Source organism: Musa acuminata, chromosome BXJ3-2 (genome assembly GCF_036884655.1).
Source record: "Musa acuminata AAA Group cultivar baxijiao chromosome BXJ3-2, Cavendish_Baxijiao_AAA, whole genome shotgun sequence".
NCBI classification, from domain to species: Eukaryota; Viridiplantae; Streptophyta; class Magnoliopsida; order Zingiberales; family Musaceae; genus Musa; species Musa acuminata.
Window position 1 is genome coordinate 6192295 of NC_088350.1, and position 12649 is coordinate 6204943.

General features: G+C 37.2%; 1 protein-coding gene across 1 annotated transcript; it reads left to right on the forward strand.

Moving 5' to 3' along the window:
• Nucleotides 1-11021: 11021 nt before the first annotated feature.
• On the forward strand, nt 11022-12352 carry LOC104000952 (heavy metal-associated isoprenylated plant protein 6). The gene is made up of 3 exons (XM_009423124.3): nt 11022-11099; nt 11202-11286; nt 11377-12352. Exons 1-3 carry the CDS (start codon nt 11082-11084, stop codon nt 11859-11861), a joined length of 588 nt encoding a protein of 195 aa, XP_009421399.2. The 5' UTR covers nt 11022-11081; the 3' UTR covers nt 11862-12352.
• The last annotated feature ends 297 nt before the right edge of the window (nt 12353-12649 follow it).

Below are 12649 nucleotides of genomic sequence, written 5' to 3' on the forward strand. Positions count from 1 at the left end.
GGGTTTTGACACGGGATCTCTATAAATAGGAGGGATTCACAGCCTCATAGGCTAGAGTCTTTGCTTGCCCTTCCTATTCTCCTCTCCCTCTCCACCTCAGAGTAGGCCTGGAGTCATGAGGAGCGTCGTCGCAACCCTGCTGTGTGGATCACCGCTAGAGAGGAGGACGCTTGACCTCCTTCACCCTCTCCTGAGGATCTGCAAGGAAACAGGGATATACGATCTCCCTAGGTAACACAATCTCTATACGCAGTTTTGTGTTTTGCGGATTTTGCGCACCAATCTTCGCACGACGACGAACATCTTTTTGGGAATCGGGGATTTTTGTTTTCTTGTTCTTCCGCTGCGCATATGATGTCGCCCCCCATGATTTCCCAACAAGGACTACCTAAATAAGATGTACAGGTTAGATCTATTTATGGACTAAAGTAGGCTTCCGAAAGTTCGAACATAAGATTTGATGAGGCAATCAAATCTTATGACTTCATTAAAAACGAAGATGTGCCTTGTTTGTACAAGAAGATAAGTGGGAGCGCTATCACCTTCTTGGTGTTATATATAGATGACATCCTGATCATTGGAAATTATGTAGGAATGCTATCCACAGTAAAATCTTGGTTATCTAGAAACTTCTCTATGAAGGACTTATACCCACGAAATGATAGAAACAATACCTGTTGGGATCAAAAGCACTAAGACGGGGGGGTGAATTAGTGCAGCGAAAAACTTTCATCGATTAAAATGATGTTCGTACGATGAAATCATTTTCGATGAAAACCATTTTAGAAAGTTCTTCAACTTAAGAGTAAATAGAAGTATAGTTGACATAAAGCAATGGAGATAGTTTGCAGTTAAGATAAGGAGCAGAATGTAAATGCAAATCGAGATTTAGAGTGGTTCGGTCAATCTTGACCTATATCCACTTTTGGCTTCCTCCTCCGATGAGATCACCAACGTCCACTAGAGGCCTTCCTTCAATAGGTGAAGACCAACCACTCTTTTACAGCTTTACTCCTTTTGACAGGCTTAGGAGACAACCCTTACATATTTCCACTCATCTCTTGAATGATCAAAACTTAGAACAAAAGAGGGAGAAGAACTTCTAGCCTTTTACAACACTTTTAAGCTCTCAAATTCTAAGAATAAATGCAAGCTTTTGATGCCCTTTCATGTAAGAAAGGGTGGGGTTTATATAGGCCCCAACTGGTTTGAATTTGGAGCTCAAAAGTATTATCTCACGGATTTCTAGGGTCTTAGCGGTACCACCACTGGAACTGGGCGGTACTACTGCCTGATACTACTCGGAGACCGAGCTCAGGCGGTACCATCGCCTGACTTTACTCGGAGACCGAGCTTAGGTAGCACCACCGCTGGCCAAGAAATCTGGGTCCGAGTGGGCTGATCCATTCGGCCCAATTTGGGTCTATCAAGGGCCTAATTGGCCCCAAATTAAGTTAATGAGATCACCTCTCATTCCTAACTTAATCTTAATGCGAACTATGATATTTAAGACATTAATACTGCAACTCGTGTTCCGGTGCATCAATCGCTTCTTCCGATGAGCTTCCGACGAACTTTCGACGAACATCCGATGAACCCTCGGCGATGCTCCGATGGACTTCCGGCAAACTCCTGGACTTGCGACGATCCTCTTGGCGAGTTCTGACGAGCTTCTTTAGCAAGCTCCTGGACTTCTTGAATTTGTTCCCGTAGAACCTCCGACAACCGTCTGGACTTCCATCGAACTCTCAAACTCCCAATGTGATCTTGGTCTTGACTCTGGCACAACACCTACTATATGTCTTACTGCCATCATAGTTAATCCTGCATATGTAAAATAAACTTCGATCTAGACAATTAATACTAAGCATTAATCAAGTTGTCCGGCATGTCATTGGTCCCTCGACACTTCGTTCGATTCTTCGGCGCATCGTCCTCTCCTGCGGCCTATTGCCCAATCGGTCAGTTGACTCCGCAACTCCGATATTCTTAGCGCAATACCCACTTTTCTTGGCCCGATGCTCGAATCCATGGCCCGAAGCCTTATGTCGATATGTCGACTAATCCATCGGCCCAACGTCCAATCTTCTTACATGTTCCTCCGGCCCAATATGATTTTTCCTGCTTTAATTGTCTCATCCTGATCGACGCATCATGCACCATTCAAAACGTAGATTAAAACATAAACACATATCGATTGGTTTCATCATCAAAATATGAGATTCAAAAATCTTCCCCTTTTTTATGATGACAACCAATCGACGATGGAGTTAACCTTAACTCCCGGAGTTTAAACAAACTCCTCCTATCAATATGGCTTATTGATAGAAACTCTTGGATTCAAAAATCCAAGCAATATGTCATGATCAAATCATACATGTCATCAACATACTTCTCCCCCTTTGTCATCAACAAAAAAGAGAAGTTCCAACTCTTATGTGTTTAGAAATACAAGTTCAACTCATTGCATGAAAAACATAATATTAAATTTTATCATCATGCAATTTGTAAGCTAGAAAATTTAGCAAGTTCTCTAACATGTAAGTTAGCCAATTTTATAATATTTTAGAACATACAAGCTAGCAGCTTTGAGATATTCAAGAAAGCAACTCTTACTTCTTGAAATATGCAAGTTACAAGCTGGCAAATTTTTATTTCCTTTGCAATGTTTGAGCTCACAATTTTACTTCCATTGCAAAGTGAAAGTTTCGCATGTTTAGCATCTTGAGATAGGCAAGATAGCATATTTTTAAATTTTTTTGGAGATTTCAAGCTAGCAATTATTGGTGATGTTCAAGATAGCAATTTCTTCTCTTTTGAGAAGTACAATTTTTGCTTTCTTCTTGAATTGTGCAAGCAAGCTAGTTTGCCTCTTTTCATAATGTCCACGCTAGAAATTCTTGCTCCCCCTTTATAATTATCAAAAAGAAGATAAGACCCATCAATTTTTAAATTATGACAAAGGTAAGTAATTGTTCTTATTTGTGCATCATTATATTTTCAAATTCGAACATACATAATTTCAAGACCTTACATTTCATTTTTCATGCATGATACCGAAAAATAAATCATTTATCATTATGAGCATATCATACATGATACTAAAACATTAAGCATTTATCAACATTTTGATCATGATATATATCATATGCATCACACATATCATCATAATAAAGAGCATAAGTATTACATGCATCATACCAAATCATCATATATATCTTCAAAATACATAAACTCATCATTATATGCATGATTCCAAATCATCATACATATTGTTTCAATCATTATTTCAATCATCATTATGACTCATCATGCACAAAATGTAAAATCATCTATCATGAAACAAACATTTATTTTCAAAATATTCATCATTATTTTCATGTATGATAATAAAGTATTCATGATACCAAACATTAAATCAACATTTTCAAGTATTTATCACTTCATGATTGTTGGTACCAAACATTTATCATTAAATCAACATTTTGATCATTTATTTTCTCTTTAGCAATTTGCAAAAAGAAACATAGGAGAAAGAATGATATAATATCTTGATTAATGCATAAGAAATTTCTAGTTATAAATCTAAAAAAATCAAGATAAAGCTCATTCAAATTCAAATCATCAAATCAAAATCATTTTCAAGAGATTCATACAAATCAATAAGATAGAGAAAAAGAATTTTCAAGAACAATGCTTTTCCCTTTTTAGTTGTTTAAATTCATATGATTTATTTCATTTATGCCAAATAAAAATGTGCATCAACGTTTAGGATTGAAAAATGAATTTCGTCATAAAAACCATTAAGACCAATAACTCACAAAAATCATCATGTATAACTTTAAAATCTCATGCATAAAATCGTCAAATCATGGTATCAAAACTTCAATATTTTTATTACAACATCAAGCAAGGTTTCATTGAACATAATTTTGAATGATTCTTATAGATATCTAAAACTTCTTTAGTTTTAATTTATATGATTGACTTTATATTAGTATGTTCAAATTTTTGTTCTTATGTCAAAACTATACATCATGTTTGAAAAACAAAGACAAGGTTCAAAAAAAATATCAAACCTTCCATACAAAAGCCATGTATCATCATCGTCAATATGGAAATCATCAAAATACACATTCTTGCTTCTCAAGCACATACATAAGATTAATCTTACTAGGTGTACAATCATCAGATTTATATCTATCATTTTATTGTATTAACATAAAACATATAATTTTCATTATCATTTTCAAAATTATGAACATGATCATATTTTTGCATTTTTATTTTTAAACATTTAATTTTCAAAAAATTAATTCAAAACTAAATTACAAAAACCAAAATGCATCATGAAAAGCATCATGTAATTTCGAAGTAAATTAAGGGGATATCGATTACCTCATCATTGAAAGCGGTTAAGGCGTAGTTTGCCACCTCGCCTTTCTTGATTTTCTCGTCATCTTCGGAGGAGCTCGATTCATCCCCATTTTTGTTCTTCTTCTTGCGTTCAAAGCAAGTAGTTCTATTCTTTTTGTTCTTAAATTTTTGTTTCATTAACTTTTTAAATTTCTTAGTGAGTTCAAGGTCACCATCACTTGAGCTTATGCTCGAGCAGTCTTCAAATGTTCTATGTCCCAAATCCTTCATGTTCTTTGGAAGGTGGTTTTGTTCATCATATGCATTGTGCACTATTTCATATGTCATCAATAAACCGATAAGTTCTTTAAGTGGAAAAATATTTAAATCTTTTGTTTCTTGTGTTGTTGTTACTTTTGAATTTCACTTCTTAGAAAGAGAACGCAAAATTTTATTCACAAGTTCAAAATCCGAAAAACTTCCACCAAATGCTTTTAAACCATTGATGACATCAGTAAAATGAGTGTATATATCAATAACGGTTTTGCTTGGTTTCATATGAAAAAGTTCAAAATCATGCATTAAAAAGTTAATTTTTGAATCTTTAACTTTGCTCATGCCTTCGTATGTGATTTCAAAAGTATGCCAAATATCAAAAGTCATTTCGAATAAAGAAATATGATTAAACTTATTTCTATCTAAGGCGCAAAACAAGACATTCATAGCCTTTGCATTTAGAGAAAACGTCTTCTTCTCCAATTCATTCCAATTGATCATTGGAAGAGAAGACTTTAAAAATCCATTTTCAACAATATTCCAAAGTTCAAAATCCATGGAAATAAGGAAGATCCTCATTCGGGTCTTCCAATAGGTATAGTCCATCCCATTGAACGTGGGCGGACGTGTAATAGAGTGACCCTCTTGGTTTCCGACATATGTCATCTCTCTTGGGTTTTAATCCAACTAAGAGTGAACCCACTCTGATACCAATTATTGGGATCAAAAGCACTAAGAGGGGGGGGGGGTGGGGGGGTGAATTAGTGCAGCGGAAAACTTTCGTTGATTAAAACGACATTTGTACGATGAAATCATTTTCGATGAAAACTGTTTCAGAAAGTTCTTCAACTTAAGAGTAAACTAAAGTATAGTTGATGTAAAGCAACAGAGGTAGTTTGCAGTTAAAATAAGGAGTAGAATGTAAATGCAAATCGAGATTTAGAGTGGTTCGATCAATCTTGACCTACATCCACTTTTGGCTTCCTCCTCCGATGAGGTCACCGATGTCCACTAGAGACCTTCCTTCAATAGGCGAAGGTCAACCACCCTTTTATAGTTTTACTCCTTTTGACGGGCTTAGGAGACAACCCTTACAGATTTCCACTCCTCTCTTAAATGATCAAAACTTAGAAGAAAAGAGGGAGAAGAACTTCTAGCCTTTTATAACACTTTTAAGCTCTCAAATTCTTAGAATAAATGTAAGCTTTCGGTGCCCTTTCATGCAGGAAAGGGTGGGGTTTATATAAGCCCTAACTGGTTTGAATTTGGAGCTTAAAATTGTCATCTCCCGGATTTTCGGGGTCCTGGCAGTACCACTACTAGAACTGGGCGGTACTACCGCCTAACACTGCTCGGAGACCAAGATTAGGTGGTACCACCGCCTGACTTCGCTCAGAGACCGAGCTCAGGCGGTGCCACCGTCGGCCAGGAAATCTAGGTCCGAATGGGCTAATCCATTCGGCCTAATTTAGGTCTGTCAAGGGCCCAATTGGCCCCAGATTAAGTTAATGGGATCACCTCCCATTCCTAACTTAACCTTCATACTAACTATGACATTTAAGATATTAATACTACAACTCGTGTTCTAGTGCATCAATCGCTTCTTCCGGCGAGCTTTCGGCGAACATCCAACGAACCCTTGGCGATGCTCCAGCGGACTTTCGGCAAACTCCTGGACTTACGATGATGCTTTTGGTGAGTTCTGATGAGCTTCTTTGGCAAGCTCCTGAACTTCTCAGATTTGTTCCCTCAGAACCTCCGATGACCGTCCGGACTTCCGTCAAACTCTCGAACTCCCAACATGATCTTGGTCTTAACTCCGGTGCAACACTTACTGCATGTCTTACTGCCATTGTAGTTAATCCCACACATGTAAAATAAACTTCAATCTAGATAATTAATACTAAGCATTAATCAAGTTGTTTGGTATATCATTGGTCCCTCGATGCTTCATCCGATTCTTCGACGCATCGTCCTCTCCTACGACCTATTGCCCAATCGGCCAGTTGACTCCACAAATCTGAAATCCTTGGCACAATACCCGCTCTTCTTGGCTCGATGCCCGAATCCACAGCTCGAAGCCTTCTGTCGATACATCGACCGATCCACTGGCCCGACATCCAATCTTTTGACATGTTCCTCCGGCCTAACATGATTTTTCCTACTTTAATTGTCTCATCCTAATCGAAGCATCCTATGTCAGTCAAAACGTAGATTAAAATATAAATACATATTGATTTGTTTCATCATCAAAATATGATTTCCAACAATACCCACAAGTTTCCTTAGGGTATCCCACGAACTTACACCGCTCTATCCTTAATTCAAACTTATCGGAGTTGTGTCTTTTAACGTGGGTAGGGCAGCCCCAAATCTTATAGGTATTATTTTAACGTGTCTTTTAACTTACAAGGCATGGTGTTGTCGGACTCATACGGTTTCTACTCGAGTCTCACTCTAATCAGATTCTCCCAGAGAACTCTTTCTCTCTCAATCCGAATGACCTTGGCTAGGGATTTGTCTAAGCAAGGACATATGAGACATTTCTCTCATGACACTGAGAGTGGATGATCCCTTATGGATACTCAATAGCCCTCATAAGGTTGACTATCACTCCCGATGACCGATTATATGAGATCTGGTACATCAAAACCTATAAGTCTAGTATCACAAATTGGAGTACTCATACAGGACATCCTTGGTGTCTCAAGTCTAAGAACCAGATACACCATTAGGATTACACAATCGCTATTTTATAATAAGGCATCATCAACTATTCAACATTCTGTAAGCGGATCAATGAGTAAATTCATTCCCCAATAAGCACTTGTATTGTATCCCTAGTGTCTCCATACAAGCAGCTATGAGACTAGCTGCATCCATCATATGGATAGGTATACAACACACCAGTCTGTCCGGTTATCTCGATGTCTCTCTCTAGTAACCTATGACCGGGATTATTTATGATCTGTGTTTAAAGGTGAATCAGTCTCATTATTGTGATCTCATCACGATCCGATTCTCATTGCACAGATCCAAGAATATATATATATATATATATATATATATATATATATATATATATATATATATATATATATATATATATATATATATATATATATATATATATATATATATATATATATATATATATATATGCAACAAGCAATATAAAGTGATAAATGCAAAAAATATAATAAGCAAAAAAGATTACATGTCAAGTCACACGTGTCATCACTCACGTGATTTGCTTGTAGGGCACCTGTGACTAGCAGCCACCTTCCTGACTTCTCTCCCTACTTCTTCCTTAGTTGATTGCCCCCCTCTTTGGTGCGAGAGGGTAGCAAGAAGGACTACCTCTACTGCATGGTGGTGGTGCACGAAAGTGAGGAAAGAACATGTTGCGAGAGGAGGTGCATCACTGCTTCATCTGCCATATGGATCACTATTAGAGAGGAGAACGTGAGATCTCCTTCATCCATGGACTGGGATCTACATATATATATGAGTTCTCTTATGTGAGATCATTTCACATCTTATGCAATTTTCTATTTGACGAGTTTTTCGCTCCTAATTATCACATGCAATTCAATATAAATCCGTTTTTGGAATATCAATTTATGTTTTTTTTTTTACTGTGCATTTGATGCTCTCCCAGGTTTCCCAACACCCTTGGCCATAGTTGTCTTCAGCTAGGCCAAGAGTAGCCCAGGTTTCCCAACAATCATTGCTACCCTATATTTTAGTTTTTTGTTAACTATTTTGATGATAAACCAATGACCGATGAAGCCTTTTAAGTACCAGAACAAATATAGTTCAAATTTGCAATCGGTAATAAACATAACAACTTTATACAAAAATAGATTCTATGTGATTCAACAACACGCGCAATTAATAACCAATCATCACACAATAAACCTGGCTCTGATGCCACTATTGAGAAACCTTAAAGAGTGTCATATTCATAATGAAAAAAAATAAAATAAAAACTAATTTTCTCAAAGAATTATATCTAATTTTCGTGTAATGATTGGGAGCGAAAAACTTGTAAAATTAAACACTACATAAGATGTATAAGACAATCTCATCTAGGGAAACTCGTGTATCCCCAAACAATACAGATCCAAGTCCGTGGATGAATGATATCTTATGCTCTCTTCTCTAACTGTGATCCACATGATGAATGAAGTGACAACGTATATCCTCTCATGATGCGTTCTTTCCTTACATTTGCGCACCACCACGCAGTAGCAAACACAAGAAGGAGCTGGCCCTTCTTGCTATTCTCATGCCCTGAATAGGGCTGATTGTAGGGGAGGAAAGGGAGGGAGGATAATAGGAGGTGGCCGGTTAAAGAGTCTAGCTCATGATGCTTTGGTCCCTCTCCTATTTATAGATATTCATCTCAACTTAATCTTAATGGGTCCTGCTCTATTGGGTATTGGATCTTCATCCAATTACCCTGATATATTAGACATTGGATCTCAATCTAATTATCCCTAGCTGAATGGGAATTGGATCTATATCCAAATATCCACTCTAAGCACTTATTGGGTTTCACCCAATGGATCCAATTAAACAAAGGCTTATTAAATATCAAATATCCAATCCTCTACTATCGTATCATCTACCATATATGTATGATCATCTAGGCCTAATACTAAGTTGGTCGTGAGTTTTACTTATTAGAACTCTTTCTGACTCAATGAATTATTATCCCCATAATAATTCACTCAACTCATCGATTACAAGCGTACTATGCCATTACGCCATAGTCCTCAAATAAGATAGAGGGATCTAATCTATTGGATCTATTTGCTCTCAATTATCGTGCATTTATAGTCTATTATCTATCTAATATCTTAAAGATCATATAATGGGCATGACACTATGAGGCCTATATGAAATCTATATGAGTCTTACTCTAATCAAATTCGCCTAAAGAACTCCTCTCTCAATCCTAATCTCACATTTATCGAATTCATTATGATTTGATCGACCCTAGCTAGGGATTTGCTTAAGTAAAAGCACATAGGATATTCCTCTTATGATACCGAGAGTTGATAATCATCTATTGACACTTAATTACCCTCATAAGGTTAGCTACCACTCTCAATGAGCGGTTATATTAGATCTGAAAGTTTCAGATCTATAAGTCTAATATCCAAGAGTGGAATACTTAAACTTGACATCGTTTGTGTCTTAGTGTCTTAAGTCAAATATAAGTCAAACTATTTAATATATCTTTATATTTTTTTCACTAATTTTGTTTGTATAAAATTGTAATTTTATGCTTATCATAAACTCAATTATTATTATTGTAACATTTTTGTATCATATAATGAAATTTATTTATGTCTACTGTTTGTATTTGTAATACATTATATACATACATACATACATATATATATATATATATATATATATATATATATATATATATATATATATATATATATATATATAATCTTCTACTAAATGTTTTAATTTTTTGCAATATTTTTATAGATAACTTTAGGTATTGTGATTTTTTTACTTGCGCCACATACAAAACTCACACAGTTTATATTCTACATGTCACATTTAGCTTGCACCTGAAGAAGAGACACTTGTCCTACTATCTGACATGGAAGAGAAAGATGGGTAGAGTTCCGAATAAAGCAAAGAAAAAAAAGAAGAGGGAGATAAAAGTTCCTCTATCCTTCACGACCTATCAATAGTCCACAAGACGAAAAGGAAAGGCAAAGAAGTGAATCTTTCTTTTTTAATGTACCGACTTTTAGATATAATTTATATTTCAAGATAAATGTATTAGCAACTTCCTTTTTTTCTCAGATTCTCCTCCACCAGTGATGAAAAGATTTCTCCAATTGTTGCAGTGCAGCTTGCAAATCTTTAGGCAGGTCAGATGGCATCAGACGTCTATAAACAAGGTTGGATGTCTCCTTCAACCTAAGTAGATGGCATCAGAAAACAAGTCTTTTTCATGCACATATGTGTCGTCTCTTCTGACCACTAACGACAGCCATTCTTTTCTTTGTCCGGAGGAATTCTTCAGCTGTGAACAAAACAAAAAAGAAAAGAAAAGAAAAGAAGAAGAAGAAAAGAAGAAAAGCAGCTGCTCTTTTGACCAAGAAGCCGCCCATCCCCTCTCTCTCTCTCTCTCTCTCTCTCTCTCTCTCTCTAGAGCAAAGCAAATTCCCTCAGTGCTGCATGATGCAAGCAGAAGCCAATCTCACGCCTCCATTTACACTCCTAGAGAAAAATAATGATAATAATAATAATAGTGACCCGAGAAAAGCAGAATAGCTGAGTGTTCTTTCGGTGCCCGGAATTCCATTTTTCTGCTACAAATAGTCAATCGCCTGCAACACTCATCTCATTGTCTTCCAAGGTTCTGCTTACAGAACTGCATTGGTCGCTGCATCCCTCATCCGAGTTCTCACATGGTTCCCGAGCTAGAGGTAATTAAGCAAGTCTATGAAAGAATGATGGAGATAGATGGAAAGGGGATCATGAACATGCTTTCTAAAATGCATCTCCGTTCTTGTGTGTCTAAATTGCAGAAAGCTCGAGTCCTGGAGTTTCGGGTCCGAATGGACTGCAATGGCTGCGTACAGAGGATCAAGAGGGCAATGCATGGTATTGATGGTAATGATGACTCGAAATAGTAGGTTGAAGGAGAAGTAGTATTCTTCATGCATGTTCTCAAAGTTCTGACAACTACATGGATCTTTGCAGGTGTATACAATGTCAACATAGATTTAGCTTCTCAGAAACTGACAGTGGTGGGCACAGCTGATCCAGATAAGATCATTAAAGCCATCAAGAAGACGAGAAAGATCGCTATCATTTGTTCCCACACTGAAAATAATGGCCCGGAGCAGCCACCACCGCCAACAGAAGCAGCACCAAGCAGCGACCCACCTGCGTCAGATGCTGCCAACCAGCCTCCGGCTGAGCCGGCCAAAGATGATGCCCCATCCCAAGATAATGCCGTCGTTCAAGTAGAGAAGCCATCTCCTGAAGCCAAAGACGCATTGCCTGTGCCTCTTAAAGACGTCGGCGAGATCCCCATGGTGGTGCATCACTACCCACACGATTGCATCCAAAAAGGACAATGGAACTACTACTATCCTCAAAGACATGGCGCCATCCCGTGCCATCCGCCTTACTATGTCATCCAAAGCTACAACAACTACAGATCATCCCCTTATCCATCATAAGACATTCGATACGCTGCTCTCGGACCCTACGATGAAGATGGTTACTGGCATCACGGCCGTGGTGGAGATCGGAACCAGATCACCTCAGTGTTCAGTGAAGAGAATCCAAGTGCATGCAGGATTGTCTAAGGTGGAACCGATCGTATTACTATGTTAGAACGATCTTCTAATAAGCACAGTGGTACGAAAAAAAGAAAAAAAATGTCCAGTAGCTTTAGCCGGAAAGAGAAGAAGAAGAAGAAGAAGACCGAGGGATCGTAGTAATTCCTTCCAATCTTTTATAGATGATGGAAGTTTTTGGAAAGTAGACTTAGTATAGAGCTGCATTAAAATTGTTATGGGATTGTTCCCAACTTAAAAATACGGAGTCAAGGAGAATAAGAGAATAAGATGATTGACTTTGAGAGAGAGAGAGAGAGTTTTGCCGATACACCAACGTAACTATTTCTGTAGCTATTTTTCTGTCAAAAGAACTTGTTTTTTACAGCTCATATTTGGAGGAGTTCTATTGGGATGTGGAGGCACCTGTTACAACTTGTAGAGTAGCTCCAACCCTTCGGATACTAATCCCCATTTTTCAAATTTACTTAAAAGGCTTCCAACTCGTTTTTTATCTACTAAATAATTGCATCGCATTTCACGTTTACCAATATCTATATCAAGACTTTGTAAAATGTAAAATCTGGATTGATGGAATCTCATATTCACTACTTACTCTACTCAAACGTTTGCAATTTGTCTATCATTTATTTCATATTAAATAAAAATACAATAAATGCTCGGGAAAA

What these genes read in the sequence shown, in the direction of transcription:
- LOC104000952 (XM_009423124.3), top strand. An exon ending in GGCAATGCATGGTATTGATG is followed by an intron (nt 11,287 to 11,376) that starts GTAATGATGACT and finishes GGATCTTTGCAG; the next exon opens with GTGTATACAATGTCAACATA.